Source organism: Phoca vitulina, unplaced genomic scaffold (genome assembly GCF_004348235.1).
Source record: "Phoca vitulina isolate PV1807 unplaced genomic scaffold, GSC_HSeal_1.0 scaffold21, whole genome shotgun sequence".
Lineage (NCBI taxonomy): Eukaryota > Metazoa > Chordata > Mammalia > Carnivora > Phocidae > Phoca > Phoca vitulina.
Window position 1 is genome coordinate 11,053,484 of NW_022589724.1, and position 27,405 is coordinate 11,080,888.

The window sequence follows — 27,405 nt, forward strand, 5'->3', positions numbered from 1 at the left end:
ACTCAGATGCCGTCAGGGACCAGACCCTTAGCATTAGTGAGTGACATCAACCAACAAATAAAACGAGAATGTGGTGGAGCTCTTGGCAGTTGCCTCCACGTAGAGCTATAGATATTGGGCCTGGTTTTGCCAGTCTTCTAACTTTTTTCAAGAAAAGCTAGATGTTTGGATGTTCATGTACATTCTCATGTATTTAAATATTGACAACTAAGTAGTGGCACCTGGCTGGCTCAGTCAGTAGAGCATATGACTCTTGATCTCGGGGTTGAGACCCACGCTGGGTGTAGAAATTACTTAAAAATAAAACCTTTAAAATGAATGAATGAATACAGATAAGTAAGTCATTTAAAACAACAAGAGTGTTGGTGTACCTGACTGGCTTAGTGGAAAGAGCACGAGACTCTTAATCTTGGGGTTGTGAGTTCGAGCCACACATTGAGGGTAGAGATTACTTAAATAAACAAAACTTAAAAAAAAAATTAAAACAACAACAGTGCCTTGCAGATCAAACAAAGCATGCCTACAAGCCTGAAGGGTCACCATTCCTAACTTCTGGGCTGATGAGCACCCTAAGAACCTTTCTGAACTTTGCAGGGGACTCTTTTATAAACATTCTCTCCTATGCACTTCTACTTGATTTAAGTGGGTTTTTTGAATGGCTGGGTGAACTCTCACAGGTCATCTGATACCACCACAGCCCCCCAAGGGGAGGAGAGGAAGCTCTGCTGGCAGGACGCCCAGAACTCAGGGCGGAAATGTAACATCCTGGCTGCCTGGCCAGGGAAGGCCCCATTCAGTGAGGAAAGGAGTGGCGCTGGTGATCAGATTGCCCAAAGAGAAAACCTCCTCCTCCCAGATGGCCAGCTCCCTGGGCCAGACCCAGATCAGGTCTTTCCATTTGGGTCTCTCCAGCCCAAGCACAGGGCCTGGCAAACAGCCGAAATGCAAGGAATGAGGTTGGGGTGGGGAGTGAAAAATAACAATGGTGATGATATGGAAGACAGATCTGAGTTGTGGGGACCTTGGAGGGCCTGAACTGGTGCACATGCAGTGGGACTAGAGATGAGGGATCTGGTGGGAAAGGCATAGCAGAGACCAGATTCTTCATGTCTCTAAGGGCCATGCTCCACTGTGCCGTCAGTCCAATGGTACTCTTTTCACAGCCAAGAGAGAGAAGTCACAGCACACCAGTTGGATGGTTGACCCTCCAAAGAGCCCAAAGACCTTGAATATGCCCCAGCCATCACCGGCTGTTTTAATTATTAATATACATCTCTGCATGGAAACTAAATCCAAGATGGTGGCTTGGGTTTTTATTTAATTTTATATCACATTATTTAGGGACTAAAAATCAAATGATCTTTCCAGCCTAGTAAAATCAGGATGGCAGAAGTAATAATTAGGATGTTCTAGAGAATATAACAGAATCTCTTATTGAACTTGAGGAGAAGCCCCTCTGAATGGTAGCATCTGCAGATTAATTTGAGAGTAAACCAGATTTTAAGCTGTTAGTTCTCTAACCTTTGAGTAGGGAACCTGTTTGTGAGCAGTTCCTTGAGTTGGTTGCAAGTAGCATGGTTGCCTAAAAAGACTTTAATTTCTGAGTACCAGTTCAGGCCAGCCAAAACAAACCATTTTAAAAATTGGTTTGGGCCTCAGAGTCTCATAAAATTCATTTTAAGCACCGTACCATGATGCTTTTTTGCTCTCATTTTCATGCAGTTGGAGTTTGCTATCCCCCTCACATTATGAGGGATGCTTAAAATGCACCTTTGAGAGTAGAGCAGGAGATGAAACACCCAGTTTCTCAACACACTCTCAGATGCTGTGAGAGAAAAAGGCTCTTTTCTCCTTAAAGAGAGATCCAAGACTCCTCAGTGTACAGTGATGGCTGAAAAACTGTTACAGCTTCATTCCCAGACATGCACATGTGTACATGCACACATGGGTTTGTGCACAGGTTATACATGAGTGCATATGTGGGTCTGCATGTATGTGTATGCATATGAGAATATGCATGTGGCAGGCATGTACATGTGTGTGCATACCTTCTTGGTCTCAAGAGGGGTGTTCCTTCTTGCCCTTCTCACCAAGGGCATCTTGGTTAGCGTAGGTGATTAGTAATAGCATACTGGAGCATGAGCACTGAACTTGGAGAGCCTTCTCCAAATCCCAGGTCTGCTTCTTTGGGTTCTTGGGCAAATTATTTACGTCTCCAAGACTCCTTTTTGCATTTTGGAAAATGAGGATAAAAATAGTGCCTCCTTCACTTGGAGCTTTTGACTGTTAGTGAGATAATATATGTTAAATATACCACAATGAAGAGCGCATAATAAGCACTCAAGAGCTGATAACTTCTATTATTGTTGTTGTTATTCCTTCTTACCCTGTGCTTGCAGGGAGAGAGTCAGGTGGAATCAGCAAACTATTTTCCAGCTTCAGGTACCTCTTAAGTCTTCACCTCTTCTCCTATGCATGATTTCCTCTTCAATCACCCAAAGTTTTTCCCAGGGTTTTTTTGTGGGCTGTCAAAACCCAAGGTGACACTCAGAGGCCCTAGGTACTTTCATTGTCTTAATCCTCTTCCATTTTTCAAAAGTTCTGCGGCTCAGGTCACCCTCTGCAGAATTAGATTGTGTGGGATCCCACAGGACTGAGCCTGTAGCTCTTCCTGCATGAAAGGAGAACTGCCCATCCTAGCTGCGCCAGAGAGGCTCTGTAAACCCTAAGCAAATGTTTGCTGAATTGCACGGGATTGGGTTTGGTGCCTGGCTGTATATTTTTCTCAGGGCCCCACCATAAAAACTTTATTTGATGTATGTATTGTGCGCTTGAACTGGAACCTCAGGGAAGACAATTTCCCTTCTGTGAATCTTGATTTTTTTCAATATGTCCTCAAGGTTTCTGTTCTCCTATCTCTGAAAATGAAAGAAATACTAATATTTTGGGTGGTAATAAGGTGTACTGGTTAAGAAAATAGCCTCTGAGGTCAGAGCACTTGGTTTAAGTATTGGTTCCATCACTTAATAGTTCAGTTTTAAGTCTTTTGAGCCTCATCTGTAAAGTGGGGATAGTATTGTACCTACCTCATGTACCTGTATTCTTTGAGATTGAATGCAATGTTATACATAAAGATAAAGCCTTTGACCCACAGTATATCTCCAGGACAGTTTAGCTGTCATGACTGGTTTTTATTGTGTCCATGTTGGAGGGACAGCAATGGGGTCAAGAAGCCATGGAGGGCACACTTGACAAGACCCTGAGGTTTTTCTTTGTGCATCTTTGAGCAACCTGAACATCGGCCCCTGAGAAGCACCCAGAGAGGTGTCCCTTCTCCAGGAATGTACGGGTGGGGAAAGGAGTTCACTGACCTCTGGGTGAGTTTGAGGAAAATAACTTGTCATCCAAGAGGTGGACCTTTTCTTTCCCAATGGGCTCTTCTCAGGGAGAGGAACCAAGAGGGGGGAAATTGCCCTTGCCACCATTGCTCCTGGAGGCCCTGGGGCCTGGCTCTTCCATCTGTCCCATGAAAGAGAAAGCTGGGGCTCAGGCTCAAGGATGAGCTTCCACCTGGACCAGGCTGGGCTGGGCTGGGCTGAGACCACATCCTGCCTTGCTCCTCCAGCCCCTGGCAGGGCTTTCCCTCTAGAGGAAGCAGGCCCCATCAGCTTATCCTTGGGTGGGGTTTCCCAAAGCCAAGTGTTTAAAGGCAAATCATTGTTCTGAAATTCCGCTAAGTTTTAATGACCACCCTTCTGAGAACTCCTTCAAGAACCAAGTGAGATTTTTAAAACCCAAGGATAACCAAAGGCAATTACAAGAAGAGAAATATCTGAGTGAGTTTCCATCCCAAGACACTCTGTGCAGAGACTTGGGTGAAGAAGAGAGAGGTGGGACCCAGACCCTAGCCCTATTCTTTTCATTGTGATCAGGCAAAATGCTTTCACAGTGGGCTGATCTTTTGTCTGTAAAATGGGGTTGACCCAATTTGGGCCCCAGGAAGAACCCTGGTCTAGGAAATCAGGCAATCTTGTCTTTTCTCATTCCAGCTCAGCAGTGACTTTCAGGGAGACCTTGGCCACTCTTTTCTGTCTGAGGTCTCAGTTCTCTCTGGAAAACATGGAAGGCTGGACCCTAGACTTCCTCGAAGTTCCAGGGCCATGTGTGGATCAGTAGGCTGGTGAGGGCTGAGGCAGATGTGTGATGAGGAGAATAGCCAGGATGAATAGGAAGATTGGCTGCCTCTGAGCAGGCTCCATCCACCAAAGTCCCCACAAACAAAAGGGGCAATCTCCTAGCACTCGGGGACTCTACTGTGTCCTCTGTTCTCTCCTTCAAGCCAGGCGATGTAGGTCATCGTCTGGGCTCTATTTTCCCCAATCTGTTTGTGGCTCAGTGATTCTTAAGACATTCCAGCTGTCCAATCAGCATGACCTTGGGTGGTGGTAAGGAAGGTGCCTAGGAAAAGAGGGAACCTCCCTTACCACATAGAGGCTGAGGACATTGTAGAGGAGCTTTCTATCCTGATGAGAAAGCAGCTCAGTCAGCTTCAGACCCCTTCAACTCCAATTCAATCTGGGGAACATTTAATGAGCTCCCACTACATGCCGGCCCTCACTGGGCTGATTGAGGGTAAGGTGGGCCTGGGTGGGGCTGGTGAATGGACAGCCCTGTCTTCAAAGTACTCAGAGACCTTAGGGAGCCTGGCTGGCTCAGTCAGTGGAGTGGGCAACTCTTGATCTTGGGGTTGTAAGTTCAAGCCCTACATTGGGTGTAGAGATCACTTGAAGTGCTCAGAGTCCTACCACCCAGATGTTTTATGTCCGGTGACTACACCTCCACATGCTCCCTATATCTGGGTTTGCCGGCAAGTGACTAGGGCCACCAGGCCTTGCCTGGCTTGGGAAGACAAGACCAATGACAGCTTGTTTGTTTCTTTAGCATCTAGAGTGAATTAGCCCAGCAGTGGTGCTCTTTCTAATGCCCTCCACACCCTATCCTTCAGCATCCCTCATCCTCCTTGAAGCACTCTCTACTCTCACCCCATGCCCCACTCTGAAGCTCTGATCCCTCCAACCTGGCTGCCCAAAACTCACACTTCTCATTTAACTGATACCTGGGGAGGCTAACTGGGTATCAGGCCAAGTCCCTGCCCACAAGTGCTTACAAGCTAGTTGATAAGGGCCCTCTCAAGCATCATTGATGAGCCAGTGCTGTCAGCCAGACACACTTAAGGGCTTTCCCTGCTCAGGCCCCAATGAGTGCCCCAAAAAGTGGTACTAATGATCAGGGCTGTGAGTTCACAGTGGAGGGAGGAGGTGGTGATGTCACTCTGGACACCTCACCAAGGAGCTGGCGCTAGAAAGCAAGGCTGAGTACTGGCATCACCTGTGTATTTTACTTCTATGAATTTGAGTGTATATTTCTAGCTAAAATAATGAGAGAAAAATAGACATTTAAAAAATATCAGGGATTCTGCTGACATTCCAACCTATGTGCCTGTCCATCAGACCCTACTATTTGCTTGTCTGAAAGCCATCAACCTGTCCCCTTCTTTCTTGCTGGCCAAGATCCTGTTTTGTTCCTTTGTTTATCCTCCAAGTGGCTGTGTGCTAAGAGAATGCTGAGCCAGGGGGTAAATTCTGATTAATTAGCCCCAAGCCAATTTTGAGAGTTCCATTCGCTTTTTCTACAACTGGTTTAGAGATGGACTAATGCTACGTGTTTGACCAGTGAGACTTTGGGTGTGTGGGGAGGGTGCTTTTGTGGAAGTGTATTTACTCCTCCCTTTTCCTGCCTCTGGATGTTTTCATGACACATGGAACTGCTATGTTCATCTTGGGACCATGGCAGAAAATCAAGAGAATGGCAGAGAGGTCAAACTGGGACCAAGAGGCTGAGACCATGGAGCCACTGAATTCACCAACCACCTCTGGTACCACACTACCTTGAGACTTCTTGTTTCATGAGTCACTCAATCCTCTATTGTTTAGTCATCTATTAAGTCGGCTTTCTGTTACCTGCAGCCAAAAGCACTCTAAATGGTACACCCCAGCATGAGGATGACAAAACCGTTGTTAATCTGCTGTCCCACAGCTGGTCTCTCCTTCTATCTCTCAGTCTCAGCATCTCCAAACCCCGAGAAATTCTACAGTTTCCAGATCTGTATTTTTTGTCCATGATCCTTCGCACAAGCCAACAGCATCATCTGGTACTCAACAAAGGAAACGGACTGTTCCAAAGCTAGAACAAAATGTGCCTCTGTTGGGTTTTCTGAAGTATGGTGCTATTTTGGACTGTATGGGAGATTTAAGGAATTTTCAAGAGCAGTTGTGACTGTGCAGGATGAGGCCTTTTGCCTTTAGGACATAAATCCTTCATGAGATGCAACTAACCTATGCAATAAGCACTCGGCATAATGGAAACAGGGTGGCTCCAAAAAAGTAGAAAGTATGGATCATTATAGCTGGTTGTGGAGACAAAATTTAAATGGCAGGATTGATTTAGGGCATAGAACACAGGTTTACCTAAAGAACTCTCTATGATGGGAACTAGAGGTTGATGGGAAAGGCAAGTCTGGAAGGACTCCTTCCTCTCCTTAGGCTGGGCTAGGTTCTGCTACTGTAATAAACAACTGCCAATTCACATGTCTTAAAACAGTAAAGGTTTAGTTCTCACTCATCCTACATGGCTGCTGTGGCTTGGCTGTGTCTCTGCTTTGTGTTATCCTCACCGTGGGACTCAGGCTAATAGAATCACACTATCTGGAACATTACCATTCACCGTGGTAGAGGAGAGGGTGCTCTGGAGTGTCCTGCATGCTCCAGCCTAGAAGTGATGGATGCCTCTGCTGCCCACGCTCGTCAGCCAGAACTAGTCACAGGACCACCAATTCTAAGGAGGCCAGGAAGTGAAATTCTGTTATGTGTCCACCAGAGGAAGGAACTGGAAATATTTGGTGAGCAGCACTAATGACCCACTTTGTCCAACAATTTATCTAAAATCTGTGTGGACAGATGAGCTAGAGCAAAGGTCCACTGTCTTGTACATAAGGGTCCATGTCGACTTGTCTTTCTTTCTTAGTCTGCTTTTATCTAGCAACACACAGTGGTCTCAGGGGATCTAGGTATAGATAGCACCATCCTCTACAGTGCTACCCTCTTCCTCTAGGTCTCTGACCTTGTATTTTTACTTTTATTTATTTTTTAGTACTAACCAGAATCAGAAATAAGGAAATTACCCAGTATTCTCTGCAGTTCTATTGGTTGCTTCCCCAACAAGCCTTCTTAGCAGCTCATCCTCTTCTTTGTTCAGCCTAGTCCTGTCTCCCTTTGTTCAAACACAAAAGCCATGTTGTCTCCAGGTTACTACACTCAAGCCCTCATAGCTACCCTCCTACCAGACCAAATCCCTCACCTTGCAGATAATCATGTGTGCCCTTGACTTCTCCAGCCAGGCCCAGAGCTTAGCCTCCTTCCTTCTACTTATACTGCCCTGTCAACGGCACATATGCTGTTCCCAACAGAAATCAAAGAGAGGGACCATGCCAGTTAGTAGAGTGCATCTTGTGCATGGAGACCAGACATGTGGGTGCTAAGGAACTGGGAGCTCGGGCTAACAGATTTCTTCATCTGACTTGCGGCTAAGTGAAGAGATATATAAAAAGCAACAATTGGTTGGCTGATTTTACTTATTCCTGAAAGATTTTTGTACAACTGTCCCTGATGGGGGACTTATAAACATACCTCAGCCACAAGTAGACAGGTCTCAAATTTTCCCACTACTGGGAAATGCAAACCTGTTCTCCTCTGGGAGAAAGATGTTATTTTAATCTAGGGATTATAGAAACAATATGTAATATGCTCTCTCTTATCAAAGAAATTATAAATAAGAGCTTGAGCAAGGGGAAAGGGATACAAGAGAAAAAAAGTTATTTGGAAGTAGAGTGTGTAGAAATATAAATGTAAAGTAGTATAAATCGATCAATCATTGTCAATTATCTAAATACTTAGGTCAAATTCTTTAAATAGGTTATTTCCCTGAAATCAGAGGTGATTGTGCTTACATAACTGACTAATAATGAAATATATCAGTCTGGAATGTGTTGTCTTTTGCAATTACACATCTGACCTGTTAAATGTGTGTGCAATTGTTATAAATACTGACCTTAGTTGAGTGGAAATTCATCTCAGGAACTTGGACATGAAAGCAAACGTTGACAGTCATTAATAAAATCCTAGAGCAGAAGGATCTCCAACAAGCATTTCAAACTATCCCCCTGCCTACTTGTGGTGCAATGCACATTGGTGGTATGGAAATCACCATTGTGGAAATAGAAGTCGCATTTTTATAGGTATGAGCATCCTCTTATTAGAAGTGTCGATCATCTTGCTTCTCCAAGTCCTCAGGATGAAAGGGTCTGCTGCCCTTTGGTGTTCAAATAAAATTGACCCATGGCTCTGTTGTGTATATTTGGGTCTAATACCCTGTCCCAGATTCTCATCATTATGTCCTCCTCAGATTCCAATTTTACAGGGAGCTCCTATGTGCACATGGCCTTTCTCTTCTCTCTACACTGATGTCCTCATTCTGTTTCCACCAAACAACACCAACACAAGACAATTGTGTAGAACAGATCTTCACTCAAGGTATAAGACTGAGGGAAGCATTACATCATGAGACAGCATGATAAAAAATTTAAAATCGATGTTTAAACATCATGGTTCTCAAGAGTCCCTTTTATTGCCCTTGGAGATTTCTTACTGCCAATTCTCATCCCAGCTTCTTTCAGGTTCTCTCCTTCTTCTGAACGGACCTCCTCCTTTTTCTCCTACTTCCATGATGTAGGACCCATCACATCCAAAACTCAGTTTTCACCCTGGAAGGAATTTTGCCTCTAACTTTTAAGATAACATTTTCCTGTCCTCACAACTTATTATTAGGATTAATAACATTTTTAAATTAAAATGTTAGGTCTATTTTCTCTCACTCTTGCCATGAAATGATAGGTTATCTAATTTAAACTGTTTCCTTAGGGGGCCTGGCTGGCTCAGTTGGTAGAGCATGCAACTCTTGACCTCAGTGTAGTGAGTTCAAGCCCCATGTTGGGTGTGGAGATTACTTTAGAAACAAACAAACAAACAAAAAGGTGTTTTCTTGATTGCAGGCTAAAATTTTGAGAATAAAATATGTCTTATGTCTCTTTCTTAGGGCCATATATCCTTTAATAAAGATTGTATTGCTTATGAAAGGATTGTAGCAGAGAAAAGATTCTTCCCCACATGGTATAATATATAGAGATACGGGGGCACCTGGCTGGCTCAGTCATTAGAACATGCAACTCCTGATCTCAGGGTTGAGAGTTCAAGTCCCATGTTGGGTGTAGAGCTTACTTAAAAAATATATATATATATAAATATTTTCTATCTATCTATACATATCTATATCTATATAGATAGATAGATAGATAGAGCGAGATGGGAATGAATACTTGTAACTGAGATTTCTATGTAACAAAGGGAATTACACTTGCATAAAGATAAATGTGCTTTATCCAAAATGACTTTCATGTATAATTTTGCTTATAGATTATATCTATTAGTTACTATTACAATAACGCTGCTTGACATATCATCCCCAAACTTAATAGCTTTTATTGTCATGCATGTGCAGCTGGGCTAGGGGTTGGCTGATCAAGACTTGGCTTGGCTCCAAGGTGCTGATGGGGTTCAGGTCTGTTCCCCATGACTCTCAGTCCCTTGCAGGCCAACTGGAGCATGTCTTTCTCATGCTATAGCAGAAATGCAAGAGGGCAAGCATCACCACACAAGCCCATTTCAAACCTTTGATTGCATTATGTCCACTAACATCCCACTGGCTAGAGGAAACATCAGTGGGACAGGGAAGAAAATTTCTCCCACAGTGGGAAAGGAGGGGAATGAATATTTGCTGAATGTTAATTCAAAATATTCTATAAAGTGAATATCATATAATTGTCCATCATGTCCAACATCTGTGTCTCTCTGCCAGCCAGATCCAATAGGGGCCAACAGTGTCTTAAACCAGGAGGAGCTATTATTCTGTTGAATGCAAGATGTGTCAGGGAAATAATCCATTCATGTAGGAGCAAAGATTGCTCTCCCAGAAACATGTTTTTAACAAAAAGCTGACAGCCTCCTTGTAGCAATTTCTCTAGAGGAAACTGTAGGGCAGCTCACCAAACTGACCCAATTTCTACAACCTAGTGAGAGATAACTATTTGCAACTTGCAATAAATTGAGTGCATGGATCTTGAGTAATCCATTGTGCATATGTCCTGTAAAATGAGGCTCTCGGGGATCCAGAATATAAAATAATGTAATCGATGCTAAAATACTAAAATTGAATTAATCTCATATTAGTTTTTTAAAAGTGTCATACGAAAATTGTTTCTGTTTCACCATCTGTTTTGTCCAGTTGGTCTTTACAGAAATGCTGGAGTATAACAGTGTTTCTTGTTCACGTCTCTGGTTTCTTGATTTAGAACAGAAGCTGATAAAGTATCTTCTAAAAAAATTATTACATCATTTTTATTGCATTAATACAAATTGACACAAAAATCATTACAATACCATACACAGAAATATATGGAATACTATAATGAATATTTTATGTACCTACAACTTGCTAAAGAAATCATTCCCCACCACCACACAATTTGTTTAATGATAACACTACCAAGCAAGTTACAGTGATAGCAAAATTATTACATTATGCATTATTGGTGGTTGTAAAATTGGCATCATTGTTTTACAAAGCAATATGAGAACACATGCCATTAGCCTTAAAAGTATGCATACTTTTTGCTTAGGAGTCGTTTTGAGGGATATTATTCGTGAGAAGAAAAGCATTTAGACAAAGAGGTACTCCTTTTAGCATTATCTATACTGATGAGAAATTAGAAATGACCTAAATATCAAACATTTTAGAAATAAGTAAGAAATGGTATTCCAACTCAGTGGGTAATTACAGAATCAGTTAAATTGAAAATCTGAATATTGCCTAGCAAAATCATTTTTTTATTGTGGTAAAATATATATAATATAAAATTTGCATTGTAACCATTTTTAAGTGCATGGTTCTGTGCATTAAATACAGTCACAATGTGGCGCCACCATCATCACTATCCATCTGGTCTAGTACATCTTATGGGCCAAATCTGGCCCAGTGCCTGTTTTTGTAAATAAAGTTTTACTGGAACTCAGCCATGCCCATTTGTTTATATGTTGGCTGTTGGCTATTTATGTGTTGTCTGTTTTGCTCTACAATGGCAGCTTGAGAAGTTGCAACAGAAAGGGCATGACCACAAAGCCTAAAATATTTACTGTGTGGCACAGAAAGTGTTTGCCAATCCTGACTTAACGTAATAATAGATAATTTAAATTTTCAAATTTGGACTATTCACACAGGTCCAGGATGAATATTGTCCTTGAGTTACCCTTAGACAAAATTATTTGTTAAGGAAATCAACAATGAAAGCAGATATTACACAGCTAATTTTAACCTATTTAAGAAGACAATCTTTTTAATACTTTAGGCTATGAGCATTCATATCCCAGAAGGCAGTTATTATACCAATTATGAAATTTGTATCTCCTGGTTAAAGTTGTCCCTTCAAAACTTTACTCAGTGTTACTTTTTTAGCTTTTAAGAAGATGACTTTATCTACAATAAATGTCGGGGCACCTGGGTGGCTAAACAGTCGGTTAAGCATCTGTTTTCGGCTCAGGTCATGATCCCAGGGTCCTGGGATTGAGTTCCGCATTGGGCTCCCTGCTCAGTGGGGAGTCTGCTTGTCCCTCTCCCTCTGCTGCTCCCCCTGCTTGTGCTCTCTCCCTCTCTGTCTGTTAAATAAATGAATAAATAAAATCTTTTTTTAAAAAAAAATATATATACTTGTCATTACTTCATACTTTTCTCTAATATAGACCATTCCACCTCAATTCACACACATAGTTGCAGCTGATCTGGTGTAGTTAGACAATATTGTGTTCATGGGTATTTCTGAACACCAAGCCCTGATCTCCTTTTTGAGGTGAAGAGAGCAAAACCTGTATCTTGCAATGTGTCTACTCTTGGAGATTATCTGGCAGCTGAAGAAGAAAAAGAACACTAACATTTATCAAGACTTGGAGAGAAAACATATATACATTTTAAAAGTGAATACAAACTCTCAGTCATTTCCAGTACGTGTGTGGAATGGAGGGCAATGAATAATCTGGAGTTGGTTCTGTGTTGAATAGATTCAGATGTGGGTGTTTCAGTGTCCTGGGATTCACTTTAAGCCCCCAATAAGACCTCAGTAGGAGGGCTGGATTCTGGAAGAGTTCATTCCAACCTCTTCTCCACTCTGGCCTGGGAATGGAACGGTCTATAAGGTACAGGATTTGGACAATGGACTCTAAAGTTGGAGATTAGAGAAAAACAAAGGAGGTATTGACTGGCCACACTTTTGAAAAGATGCTTACCCAGTAGGTAAACTGTGGAGCAACATTGGTTTCCTTTAAAACACACATGGGATTGGAACCTACAAAATGTCAGTTAGGTGTCTGTCCATGACAGCTGAATGCACTTGGCTCAAATGGCACTTTTGTTTTTGTTTTTGTTTTTTTCAGGGGTCGGGTGGGAGAGTATGCTGCTAAAGGGAGATGAGGCAGCCTCAGATGCCACAGAAACATCCAGCGCAGACATGACTGTCAAGGTAAGAGATCTCTTCTTTAGTTCAGTTCTCAAAGTACATCCCTAAGGGAAATCAAGCCTCTGGAAGACTTCTAGGGGCCAAATGAGCACTGCCCCTCAACCCTGCTGGGATTCTCTCTCTATTCACTGGATCCTCCATGAGTCAGCCAGACATAAGATTTTCTGAAATTTGGCATCTGGATTAGGAAACCACCTGAAAGCTAGAATCCAAGAAGTGAATTCCAATGGGCTTGTTGCAGGGTGTCCAGTGAATATCTGCATGTAGGTTGTCTGCAAGTGGTAACCCCATGGACACAGTGGAGCAAATCTGAACATTCCGAGCTCAGAAACTGGGACCCCACTGTGCATTGTGAAGAAAGGTCAGAGAGGCAAAAGGAGCCTTGATCTTAACTCAAGATTTCCAGTGATTTCAGTGGGAAGGCAGCATGTGACCCACTCCAGCTGGAACACCAGTGGCCAAATGAGTCATCTGGAAATCAACCTAATTATCACTGTTCAAATTAAATGCATGAATTTATAATCATTGCCTAGATTAAGGAATCCATAGCAAAATTTATTAGACTCAACCACTTCCTCTCTATTAATAGATTAGACACAAAGGAATGGTTCTTCCTTCTTGAAATTCTGTTTATGATTCAGTTAACAGAGGCTGGGAGTAGGAGGGCTTTCTAACATTTTTGCTTGAATGATTAGAATTTAAGTATGCCACTTACGAATTTTTCTTTGAAAAGCAAAAAGTAGCGTCCCCCCTTTTTTCTAAGCCATCTCTAGACCCCACATGGGGCTTGAACTCACGACCCCAAGATCAAAAGTCATATGCTCCACCGACTGAGGCACCCAGGTGCCCCAAGTAGTGTCCCTTTTTATGTTGAGATATACCTAGATATATTTCACTCCTGGATTTATTAGTAGAGGTTGTACAAAAGAATATACAGGATGAATTTATCCAAGCTTTCCTTTGTAATGTGAAGGCTGGACTTGCGCTATCTATGTTTCAAATGTTAGAGAAAGCAAACAAAAAAGCCACAGTGAAATTAAATGAAAGAAGGGATAGTAGCCTGATCGGTCAAAAAAGTCAACGAATCTAAACAATAACTATCCAGCACTGAAAGTTCATTTGCTTGTAAATATGTTATTATGTTTAGCAGAATTTGCAAGTCAATAATGAAGATTCGATGGTATATTAGTGTTTCACTGGCTATTATTGCAAAAACGGAAGTTTGCATCTATGGCCACTTTGGACAGAGAGAGACAGGCAGATGAACTTGATGGATTTAGATTCTCCCTTTTGAAATCTGTCATCTTTTTAAGAACTCGTTTTTGAGCTGTGTTGCCAGTATAGTTGCAGATGCAGTGCAGACATTTAAATGATCAGAAAGGCTAGAGTTTGTTTTATAAAGGCAAACGGCATATTCTGATAGAAGCAAGTCTTGTCCAAGTCCCATTGTATAAGGTTGCTGCTTCATCAGTCTGCTGATCCTTGGAACCAGGATCTTGACTAAAGTTGTATTTGGGTCTAGCCAGTTTAAATGTCATTTTTTTAAAATTTTTTATTGTTATGTTAATCACCATACCTTACATCATTAGTTTTTGATGTAGTGTTCCATGATTCATTGTTTGTGGATAACACCCAGTGCTCCATGCAGAACGTGCCCTCCTCAATACCCATCACCAGGCTAACCCATCCCCCCACCCCCCTCCCCTCTAGAACCCTCAGTTTGTTTTTCAGAGTCCATCGTCTCTCATGGTTCGTCTCCCCCTCCGATTTGCCCCCCTTCATTCTTCCCCTCCTGCTACATTCTTCTTCTTCTTCTTTTTTTTTTTTTTTTAACATATATTGTATTATTTGTTTCAGAGGTACAGGTCTGTGATTCAACAGTCTTGCACACTTCACAGCACTCACCATAGCACACACCCTCCCCAATGTCTATCACCCAGCCACCCCATCCCTCCCACCCCCCACCACTCCAGCAACCCTCAGTTTGTTTCCTGAGATTAAGAATTCCTCATATCAGTGAGGTCATATGATACATGTCTTTCTCTGATTGACTTATTTCGCTCAGCATAATACCCTCCAGTTCCATCCACGTGGTTGCAAATGGCAAGATTTCCTTCCTTTTGATGGCTGCTTAATATTCCATTGTATATATATATACCACATCTTCTTTATCCATTCATCTGTCGATGGATAGATGTCATTCTTGATCTCTCTTTCTCTTCTCTTTTAATGAATAGCTGGGAATGTTTAACAGAGGATTTTTAGTTCTTAAGAACTGAACCCACTCTGAGGAATGGACACCATACACTTTTAAAAGTTAACCAAAATAGAAGTATATTTAAATACACCGATAAATTTCTACAAATACTATTAAGTTCCTCTATTAATGCCAGTCTCTACTCACTAAAGAATTTGTGAAACCTCTGGTGGATATAACTTAAGGAACTGCTTCTGTTTAGATCTTCTCCTTTGGTTTTCCCAGTTATGCAGCAATCACTAATTTTTTTTCCTTTGTTTATTACTGTGGTTCCCACCCCATACTGCTTTATGTATCTATCCTGTCCTTATACCTATCCTAAAGTACTATTTTTTTTTCCTGTGACTATAAGTGCCCAATGTTCATTAATTAACTACAGACTCCTCATCATATATCTATGTATGTACAGCTATTACTGTTTCTAATAGCTACTTCATATAGCCTGGCAATATCAGCTATTCCTTGCCTTCTGCCCTGGGAAAACAAACTATTCTATTAAAACTCTAATTACAATAAAAAAACTTAATTCATTGACACTTGTCAAGGGGAATATCAGGAGAAATCACTAAAATAGTTTAGTATCCTCCATATTGCTCTTCTTATAATAGACATATCTATCTTAGTGCTTAGAAATTTTCTTTCTGAAAATGGTGCAAAATAATTTTTGCAATGTCACAATTGTCTGAATGTGGTTTTGTCTACTACATGTAGCCTTTTAATACCATGTCTTATTTTGAAATGACAGAGTCATGCTTCTAAAAATATACATGACTCAGAGGAGTAAATTCATTCATAAATAAACATCTCTCATTCTGAGGAACATTGAACTAAGAGCATTTATATTAAAAACACCCTCTAAATATACCAATGTGGGTAGGAGCATCATATGGGCCTGCTCAACAATTTTAAATTACTTGGAGTAGTAGGTTGAATTGTGAACCCATTCCTCCCCCCGACCCCTTGCCGAAAAGAGACGTCCAAGTCCTGTACCCTGGTACTTGTGAATATGACCTCTTCCTAGAGAAAGGGCCTTTGCAGTGTGATTAAGTTAAGAATCTCTGGATGAGATCACCCTGGATTAACCCAGTGGGCCCTAAGTCCAATGATGTCCTTACAAGGGACAGAAGGAGAGGAAACACACCTGGGAAAGAGGGCCACGTGAACAGACAGACGCAGAGATTGGAATATGTGCAGGCCCAAATCAAGACCACATGGAGCTACCAGAAGCTGGAAGAGGCAGGGAAGGAGTCTCCCCTAGAACCTTCAGAGGGAGCGCAGCCCTGCCGATACTTGATTTTAAACTTCTGACCCCAAAATTGAGAAAGAATAAATTTCTGTTGTTTTAAGCCACCAAGTTTGCAGGAATTTGTTACGGCAGCCCTAGGAAACAAATACACTCAGATCTACCAGGAATTGTACCGACTTTTCATGAGTGCCAATGCCATAGATGTGGAAAACCAGTACTCTACACACCCATCACTGTTTTCTTAGTATACTATGTTCACTTTTTTTTTTTTATTGAAGTTGACACGATGTTACATTAGTTTCAGGTGCACAACATAGTGATTTGACAAGTCAATCTTTTGCTCTGCTCATAAGGGTAGCTACCAGCTGTCACCATACAACACTATTATAATATCATTGACTATATTCCTTATGCTGTATTGATTTTTATTGTTTTTCACACTGCTGCAGATGATTCTCACGGTCGTGCAAGTTTTAGAAAATACTGATCCATGCCTTTTTTTTTTAATCAATGTCTAGGCAAGCAGCAAAACAGAGTAAGATATAATGTAGAAGTTATCCTAAAGTATAACTATCCTTGTGTTCTAGGGAATAGATACAGGCTGAAATAGGTTAGTGGTTCTCTTGAAACAAGAACAGGTAAAAACAACTTTTAAAAAGTGAACAGAGTAGGGGCATCTGGCTGGCTCAGTCGGAAGAGCATGTGACTCTTGATCTCACGGTCATGAGTTAAAGCCCAACATTAGATGTAGAGATTGCTTAAATGAATAGACTTGGAAAAAAAAGTGATCCTAATATATCCAAGTGTCCATCGAATAGATGAATGGATAAGTTCATTATAAATTATCCCTGTGATATTCATTCCATAACTGGAAGCCTGTATCACCCACTCCCCTTCACCCATTTTGCTCATCTTCCCACCCTTTTCCCTCTGGCAACTATCACTGTGTTCTCTGTATTTATGGGTCTGTTTTGGCTTTGTTTATTTGTTCATTTGTTTTGTTTTTTAGATTCTACACATAAGTGAAATCATATGGTTTTTGTCTTTCTCTGACTTATTTCACTTAGCATAACACCTTCTAGGTCCATCCATGTTGTCTCAAATGGCAAGATCTCATCCCTTTTTTATGGCTGAGTAATATTCCATTATACACATATAGATGCCACATCTTCTTTATCCATTTGTCTATCGATGGACACTTACCACTATTCACTAGAAGGAAAGGGCACTCAGATTTCAGAATAGCTTCTATATTATACCTTATTGGGTTTTGCTGCTTGTCTAGACATTGTTTTTTTAGAGAAGTGATGGATCAGAATTTTCTAAAACTTGCATGACGCAGAATCACCTGCAGCCAGTGTATAAAAAAAAAAAAAACAGTAAAAATACAGCTTCCCAGGCTTCTTCTTTCAAAATTCAGATTCAGAAGATCTGGGTTTGAGAATTAGCATTTTTAAGGAGTGCTCCAGGTGACTATGGAGGTCAGTTTGGGAAAACATTGTATCCACATACAACTAACACAGGTGTGGCCACGTGAGCCCTGTCACTGCTCCCGGTTCTCCAGTTTCCAACTAGCCTGAGAAAGGACTTCCCTATTCAAAACTCTTTGATTCCATTCCTTTCCTTTTGAACACTGACCAAGGCTCAGGTGTCTCCTTCTGGCTTTCCAGATTTCCTTACCTTAATTGCAATTTCATTTCTAGCCTGTCTTCCACCATGTCTCTTTCTGTACCCATCCTTGCCCTCTCCACCCAGCCTATTTGTAGCCACAGTGATCCTTTCAAAAGGCCAACCTGATACCATCCTTCCACTCAAGCCCTGCTGTCCTTCCCATTGCCCTGAGCACCCAAACCAAACTCCGGCAAGTGCTCTGCTATTTAAAACCCCATGGCTTTTATTCATGGCTTCCTTGGTCTTCCTCCTCTCCCTCCCTCCCTTTCCTAACATGGTTAACTTCTCTTTATATTCCAGTCTTTGGTTCAAATATTATCTCCACAAACAGCACTACTTTCTGACCAGTCTTGGTCACATGCTTTCACTGAACCTAATACTTCTCCTAGCCAGTCACATAAATAGCCACAGATGTTCATGCATAACATCCGGTCTCCCCTCCTGGAATGTAATTCCATAGGGCATGCATCCCCAGCACCTGGCAGAGTGTCCAGCACATCGTGTGCACCTGTCAGTATTTGTTGAATGAACAAATGTACCAATGAACAAATGAAGACCAGTCTTTATCTAGACTGATCAGGCTGGACGGCTGGCCTTCCCCAAACTTAGTCCTCATATTCTCACCTCAGGGTCTTTCTCTTCAGGCTCCTTTCTTGCTTTCCCCTCATGTGCCACTTTCCTCAGGGTTTTGTTTGTTTTTCACTTGCTAGAGCCTCTAAATTACGGTTCAGATTTACCATTCTTTTTTTTTAAACACAACTTAATTGAGGTATATAATTTACATACCACAAAATTCACACAGTTAAGTGTATGATTTCATAATTTTTTAAAAAATATTTTATTTATTTTAGAGAGAAGGAGCATACACACGCACGTGTTCATGCATGGGTGGGGGGAGGGGGCAGAGGGAGAGGGAAAGAGAAAATCTCAAGCAGAATCCCCACTGAGTGTGGAGCCCAACATAGGGCTCTATCTCAGGACCCTGAGATCATGACGTGAGCTGAAACCAAGAGTCAGATGCTTAACCGACTGAGCCACCTAAGTGTCCCTAATTTAACAATTTTTAAATTCACCAACCATCACCATTATCCAATTTCATAACATTTCATCACTTCCGTAGGATCCCTCACGCCCTATGAGAGATAATCTCCATTCCCACCACAATCCCAAGCAAACACTTGCATATTTTCTGTCTCTATAAATTTACCTGTTTTGGACATTTCATATAAATGGAATCATATAACATGCAGTCTTTTGTGTATGTTTTTTTTTTTTCACTTAGTATGTTTTTTTTTTTTTAAGATTTTATTTATTTAGGGGTGCCTGGGTGGCTCAGATGGTTAAGCGTCTGCCTTCGGCTCAGGTCATGATCCCAGGGTCCTGGAATCAAGCCCCGCATCAGGCTCCCTGCTCGGCGGGGAGCCTGTTTCTCCCTCTCCCTCTGCCTCTCTCCCTGCTCATGTGCTCTCTCTCTCACTGTCTCTGTCTCTCAAATGAATAAATAAAATCTTAAAAAAAAAAGATTTTATTTATTTATTTGACAGAGAGAGACAGAAAGAGAGAGAGTACAAGCAGGGGGAGTAGGAGAGGGAGAAGCAGTCTCCCCGCCGAGGAGGAAGCCCGACATGGGGCTCAATCCCTAGCATGGTGTTTTTGAGATTCATCCACGTTGTATCCTCAACCAGTAGTTCATTTCCTTTAGCACTAAATAGTATTCCTTTGAGTGGGTATGCCAGTGTTTTGCTGTTTCTTAGCCCTTTCACAAGCTGATGGACTTTGTGCCTGTTTCCAATTTCTGCCTATTATGAATCATGCTCCTATGAATATTCACATGCAAGTCTTTGCGTGGACGTAAGTTTTCATGTGTTGTGGCTATGCACCTGGGAGTGGAATTTCTGGGTCCTATGGTAAATGTATTTTTAACTTTGTGAGGAACTGTCGGGTTGTTTTCCCAAGTGGCTGCACCATTTTACACTCACCCCAGCCATGGATAAGGGGTCTACTTTTTCCACATCCTAGTCACCACTTGCTTTTGTCTGTGTTTTGACTGTAGTCATTCTAGTTGGTGTCAAGGTGGTATTTCACCTTGGTTTTGGTTTGCATTTCCCCAGGGGTAATGATGCTGAGTATCTTTCCATGTGCTTATGGACCATTTGTATGCAGCTAAGTTTTTAATGGCTTGATTGCCTTTATTCACTGAAGGGTGGGCTCTCTTAATAAATTCTCCACCGCTCAAGGCCCCCTCTCATTCAAGGGCTCAGTCAACGTTTTCCGAGTGAGGGACCCTCTTCCTGACTGGGGGTGGGAGTATAGTTAGGGGACAGGGGGAGGGGCTCAACTCATTTTTTCCTCTTTAGTATCACTGCCATCAGCTACACCACTGCCCTGGGTAGGGGTGCGGGCTCATCAGACTCTTTTCTTTCCACCTCTTTTCCTTTCTTTTCTTCCTCGCTTTTCTGTCTGCTTATTTTCCCCTCACATCTCAGCTTTTAAAAATAATTGATGATCTTTATTAGCATATCAATTTTTTATTGTGGTAAAACATACATAACAAAATTTACCCCTTTAACCATTTGTAAGTGCCGTTCTGTAGCATTACGTCATTCATGCTGCTCTGTAACCATCCCTACCCTCCTCCACCTCCAGAACTTTTTCCACTAATGTATCCATTAAATACAAATTCCCCACTCTCCAGCTCCCGGCAACCACCTCAGTGTTACCTTTTATACATCATAATATTTCCTTGTCTTCTCAAAGGGAATTTAAGTACATCCCGTTAATCTTAAAAAGCCAGTAAAATGGCTAAGCCCCAACCTAGCATTTTCCTATCCTGTGGACAAGGCAAGCTAGAAAGACGATCACTTTACAGACGTTTAAGAGTAGTGCTGCAAATAAAGGCACTAGGAAGGTGCTTAATGCTAGATTTTAAATGAATTTGCTCGTGACAGGGCTTTCTTTCTTCTGTGGCGTAAACTACCCAGTGCCAACATCCTGGAAGTGTCTTGGCTTTATTCAGCTGGGTGCATTGCTGGGAGCCAGAAATTGCACCTGTTGGGCTACGCATTGTTTTCTTGAATTTTGTTTATTTGATGACTGTTCAAAACTACATCAGTCGTGTTGGAACTCTATCAATCTGTGTTAAAGAACTATCTTCTGAGTAGAAAGCATGTGACTTGTCTGTCATTTTAATCAGATATGTACACCAACTAAATCCCAAACACCATCTGTACCTTGCCCTCTTGTTCTATATAAAGATACTAAAAACTTAAGTATTTGCAAAAAAGAGCCATTTTAATCAGATATGTACACCAACCAAATCCCAAATGCCGTCTGTACCTTGCCCTCTTGTTCTGAATAGAGGTACTAAAAACTTAACGTATTTGCAAAAAGGAGCCCAGAAAATTCTAACACAGCAGAATTTTTTTTTTTCAGAAAGAAGCCTTGTTCTTATTTACATTATTAAAAGATAAACTGAGACCTATTAAACATTTTAAGTTTATTTGAGCAAAGATCAATTCAAATTGGGCAGCACTAGATCAAAAGTGGTTAGCAAGGCTCCAAAGATGGGAACTCAGGGAGAGATTTGTATGGAGAAAAGGCAAAAGCAAAGCAAAGAAACTATTGATTGCTTACAGCTTAAAGCCTAGTTGGCTCTTGTGATTGGTTGTCCTTAGTGTTTTGATTTTATAACCTTGAAGCATTTACAGGCTTAGATTTTGGTTTTCTTACATGGCAATGGAACCACCTCAGTCTAATGGCCTCTTTGTTTAATTAATTTAACAACATATGCAGTATTTCTCACTTGTGCTTAGCTGAGAAACAAGATGGGTACCATTTAGGCAGGTTGGAGATTCTGGCTGTAAAACCATTTAACAAGGGCACGTTTCCTACTCAAGGACGTGGGAAAGCAACATTTTTTAAAAAAGGATGTTGCTTCTCTATATGTAAAATTTACCGCTGGGAGAGAGATTGTTCTGGAAGGGCAGATGTTCTCCGTTACAAAAGGGGGAAAGCATTTAGAATCTTCCGGTGATGAATAGAGGCCACAGGTTACAGCTTTCTGTGGACGTGGCTTTTAAAAAGCCATTCTGCTGAGGGTCTTTTGTTCCAGCTGTGCGGAACCACTTGCCCTTTGTATTTGACGATGACGACACCGAGGATTGTTTGGGGGGTGTGTGGCAGAAGTCATTTCCACATTGTGTCCATACATAAAGATTGCTCTCAATTTGCTTCCTTGCCAAAGGAGATATTTTTATCATAGATTGTTTTAATCCTTTAAGCTATGTAGAGTAGTGGATCTCTGAGAGGGTGGGAGGTATACCAAGACCCTACTGTTACCTTTTCACAGTAGTCCCTGTTGGAGAATCACGGTCTTGAATTTTTTTTTTTTTTTTTTTTTTAAATATACATTTTGCATCGTTACCAGGTAATGGATGTGAAAGGCCATGCTGTAGACTGTAAGAAGCTGCATCAAATTGGTTATTATCATTCCTATGTGTTACTCCCTATTTATCCAATAAAACGAAAGTCAAATAAATGAAATCATAGCCATCGACAGCTCTCCGTTATCTATGTATAGATAAGGGATATTCCTGGCAAAGGAAAGACCCAGGTCCTTCTTTGCCATTTTATTTCTTCATCATTTTCCCTTGTCAACAATAATAGCTAATATGGATCGAGCATTTGCTATGAGCTCAGTTCTTCGTGAGGCCATTCCGGGTCCCATCTTGTAGAATCCTCAAATTGACCCTGAGAGGGAGAGACTCTGACTAATCCCATTTTACAGATGTGGCTACTGGGGCACAGTCAAGTTAGGTAACTTATCAAAGATCTCAGAGTGAGAATTTGAACCCGGTAGAAAGACACCGCTTAACCTCTCGATCTGAGTATTAATGAATGCAGATTAGTTTTACTATTAGCTAAAGCAGGGGTGCTCTCAGGATGGGGCAGGAGTAGCTTTGCCAGATAAAATACTGGACACTCAATTAAATTTGAATTTTAGAGAAGCGATGAATAGATTTTTAGTATCAGTGTATCCCAAATATTGCCTGGGACATACTAAGAAACTGTTTATTGGTTATCTAAAATTTAAATTTAACTGGGCATCCTATATTTTAATTTGCTAAGTCTGGCAGCCCTAGTCAGGAGGGGGTGTTGCAAAGGAGGTGAAGATAATTGCTTAATGCATTTGATTATTGTGGTCTGGGATTTTTTTTTTTTAACTATGACTTCATTCAGGGATTACAATGTGTTATATGAAGCTTTAAATCAGACAGATATACAGTTTCAGTTCACAAAATATACTGATAGCCTATCAACAGACCTCTCCTGACTTTTTTTTCTAGAAATAAAGGCTTCCAAACCTGACTCATGTCAAGATCTGTACCTCATTGGTTTCTCTGTGAAATGAAACTATAGGGAACTCTGTCCCCAGTTTGTTTGTTTCTCCTGAATGAAAAAAAAAACACACACAACAAATTTTCCTCAATCTGCGCATGTTATGATTTTTCTGAAGCCCATTCTAAATGAAATCAGTTGGCCTGATTTCATTTTCTGCAGATAGCTTCATCATCCCGGTTTTTAAAATGTTGATGAAATATTCTTGCACTTTTACCAACTCTATTACTTGGTAAAATTTCCCTCTCTCTGAGTGGTCACCTCCTAAAATAGATGACAGTGGCCTGGATCTTCCAAGCCAAAGTTCTGATATATTCACAAATATTTCCTGGATACACCAGTGCATTTCCTCTTATGTTCATTTCTAACATTCCAGCAGTGGGAGCAACTAATGATGATAAAGCTCTAGAAATAGTCTCTGTCCATGTAGGTCAGAGCCCATTTGCAGATAAGCCTGTCTTCTTATGAGGGGCTCATTGGCAAGTACCGAAGTCTATGACTTCCCATAGAACTAAGGTAAGGGAATCAAATGCAGAACCCATTGGCAGAAGCCACTGGTCTTTGGTGCTCTTGGAAAGCTGCCAATCCGGGTCCCACTTAAGCAGGGGTTTGCCTCTCAAGTTCATTTATTAATAAATTATCATGACTATCTGGGAGCGTTTAGAACGGTCACAAGTCATTCCTAAAAAACAAATTATTCATGTAGCCGTTTACAATAGGCCTTGTCCTTCTGAAACAAGTTGGGCATCACGGAGGTCTCATAAATCCTGAGTGTCATTCTCAGGAATATCTGTCAGATTCATAGGCAGAAACATCTTGCTTCATTATACAAGTATTTAAGATTGTTTAAGTGAGCATCTAATGTTCCTTTAGGTAAATTAGCAAATGCCTTCCCTTCCATCTCTTTCTTCTACCCATCTCCCAGTGGCCTTCCTCCTTGCTTTCTTCTGTTGGAGTGCAAACTTGTGGTTAATGTAGTGAAAATCATGACATATGTGTAAGTTGGATGTAAAGAGAGAAAACATACTCAGACAAGGTGATTGATTGGCTAGGAGAACAGATGGCAAAATACCAACAGGCTTCCATCCCAAGAGCAAGGCTGTTTTGATGTAACTCGAGCCTGAGCCTATTGTTATTGCAACAATTGCTTCTTTAGCAATGAGCCAATGGAGATATGACATTTATTTTAGCTCAGCACACTTATGTCTGTTTCTGAAAAGGAATCCCCACTCCCTCTCCCAAAGGGAACTGGGCTAAGCGGGTAGGGTATTGAATCTTGAATCGGTCATCATGCTCTCCAAATACTCATAGACCACTAAGTTTTCATCTCTAACATGATGAATTTCTAGTCTAGTTCAGTTTAGAAAAATGAATAATGAGAATAATATGCATAATATTGATAGTGATATTTCTTAAAGAGTATTTCTTTATTCTAATTTATTGAGAACTTTCCATGTGTCGTTCATGGATCAGGGCCCTGGATGCTTAGGGGATTATATTATTTGCTTTTTACCACAACCCTGTGAGAGAGGTACTATGAATAATTTACAGAGGAAGAAAAGGTACTGAGAGACTAAGTAACTTGTCCAAGGACACAGCCAAGGAGTCTCAGAGCCCAGATCTAACCAGGCCGCCCTTGCTCTTAATGACTATGTCACACTGCTTTGCTTGGTAGAACAGAATGACAAGGCTTGTATGCAAATGTATAAAGTGGTTCTCACAGCCCCTGATCAATAAGGGAGCTTTTATGTAGTTCTGTTTGCATTTGTTCTTCAATACAAAGCTGGAGTCTACCTGGTGGGATAAGATTAGATTTCATGCCTGAGATCTGGTTGTTTTTCAGACTTGCCCTTGGGTCCTCATCCTATCTATATTCTGATTACATTTTCGTTATCTTTCTACTGTGGTGATTCATGAATATGATAAAACAGAACTGCCTCTTCAGTAAATAAGGGAAGCTTGGCCCACAGTGAATAAATAGACCTTCCATGGAATCTGGAGAAATTCAGCATATAGATGTCCTGCAATATTTATTAGGAGACCACTATCCCCACCATGCCTGAGCTTAGGGCAGTTTCTTCATTTAGTGTTTCCTAAGATACCTGCACTTCTCTGTTACACAGCATTTGTTAGCTTTTAGGTAAAAAACTGATTTATCGAATGTTGTGTTGCATGCTTTTATATGAGGTGTACCATATTTAAACAGATTCAAATGTTAAGCGTGATTTTTCAAATTAATGTCACTAAATCCTCTGGAAATTTTGACTATCAAAGCTTATTGAAGGTTGAGAAATAGACAAACATTCATCCACTAAGAGCCATTATTTTTATTATTCTTGATGTGTTTTAAATATGTTCGTTCTTGCAAAGGAAGTATGAACAAAACCCAAATATGAAAAAAATTTCCAAGTTTATATTAAGTTTATCCCATGAGTGACAAAGGAAAATCCCTCTTAAGAGAAATGGCATTGCGGGGCGCCTGGGTGGCTCAGTTGGTTAAGCGACTGCCTTCGGCTCAGGTCATGATCCTGGAGTCCCTGGATCGAGTCCCGCGTCGGGCTCCCTGCTCGGCAGGGAGTCTGCTTCTCCCTCTGACCCTCCCCCCCCTCATGTGCTCTCTCTCTCAAATAAATAAACAAAATCTTTAAAAAAAAAAAAAAAAAGAGAGAGAGAGAGAAATGGCATTGCAAAAGAGGCAGAGAATCTTTTTCTTTTTGAAAGAAAAAATGCATCCTGTTTCTAAGCATTTTTCATTGTATTTGACAGTTGATTAAAATAAACCTTTTTCCTTCATGTGGACTTCATCAGGCTTTTCTTATCCTGTGATAGTGTTGACCCACCTTCCTGTTTCTCTTATCTTCTCACCCTTCTTCCCTCCCTTTCCCTCTCTCCTTCTTCCCTCTCTCTCTCCCTCCCTCCCTCTCTCCCTTCCTTTCTCCTTCCCTCCTTCCCTCTCTCCCTTCCTTCTTTGCTTCTTTCTTCCCTTCCTGATTTGTCCTCCCCTTCTTTCCCAGCATGCACTAGGGCCAGGCACTATGTTACTTAACCTGCGTCATTTCATTTAACACTCACAGCTACATTGTGAGGCAGGTGTGAGGCAGGTACCCTCCTGGTCCCGCCAGTGCTACAGATGCAGAAATCCATGCTCTGAGGAGTTAAGTGACTTTCCCAAGGTCACAGCATCTGTAAGAGTGGAGTTAGGATTCAGTCGGAAGTCTGTAACATTCCAGAGCCCACAGTTTAGTGCTTTCCATACAATGAGGACCCATTTCTTTTATAATTGGGAAAATATTTTATTTATTTATTTACTTACTTACTTACTTACTTACTTGCTTACTTACTTATTAGAGAGGGAGGGGAGAGGGGCAGAGGGAGAGGGAGAGAGAGAATCTCAAGCCAACTCCCAGCTGAGCGTGGAGCCTGATGCAGGGCTCAGTCTCAAGACCCTGAGATCATGACCTGAGTTGAAATCAACTGAGCTACTCGGGTGCCCCCAAATATTTTAATTAAAATTTAACATCAAGAAAATAGTTATGATCCTCTAGGAGAAGGAGTTAGTGAAGAGCTGAACCAATCTAAGACCACTCTGGTTCTTGGGATCAAACATCGAGAAATTACGGAGCATAGACAGGCACAGATAAATCATAAGTAGCTAACACCTGCTGAGAATCTAAAAGGTAGGTTCTATGAGACATCCAAACGGCCAACAGATACATGAAAAAGTGCTCAACATCACTCGGCATCAGGGAAATCCAAATCAAAACCTCAATGAGATACCACCTCACACCAGTCAGAATGGCTAAAATTAACAAGTCAGGAAATGACAGATGTTGGCGGGGATGCGGAGAAAGGGGAACCCTCCTACACTGTTGGTGGGAATGCAAGCTGGTGCAGCCACTCTGGAAAACAGTATGGAGGTTCCTCAAAAAGTTGAAAATAGAGCTACCATATGATCCAGCAATTGCACTCCTGGGTATTTACCCCAAAGATACAAAAGTAGGGACCCGAAAGGGTACGTGCACCCCGATGTTTATAGCAGCAATGTCCACAATAGCCAAACTGTGGAAAGAGCCAAGATGTCCATCAACAGATGAATGG

The 27,405-nt window shown here is 41.3% G+C and overlaps 1 protein-coding gene across 9 annotated transcripts in view; it reads left to right on the forward strand.

Annotated features, from left to right (window-relative positions):
• PALM2AKAP2 (PALM2 and AKAP2 fusion) overlaps positions 1-27,405 on the forward strand; it is a 448,663-nt gene that overhangs the window by 301,792 nt on the left and 119,466 nt on the right. For all 9 annotated transcript variants that reach the window (XM_032418283.1, XM_032418278.1, XM_032418277.1 and 6 more), the window contains one exon: positions 12,654-12,739. In XM_032418283.1, the coding sequence (XP_032274174.1) occupies positions 12,671-12,739 (69 nt within the window). In that variant the 5' untranslated portion in view covers positions 12,654-12,670. The remainder of the gene's footprint in view (positions 1-12,653; positions 12,740-27,405) is intronic.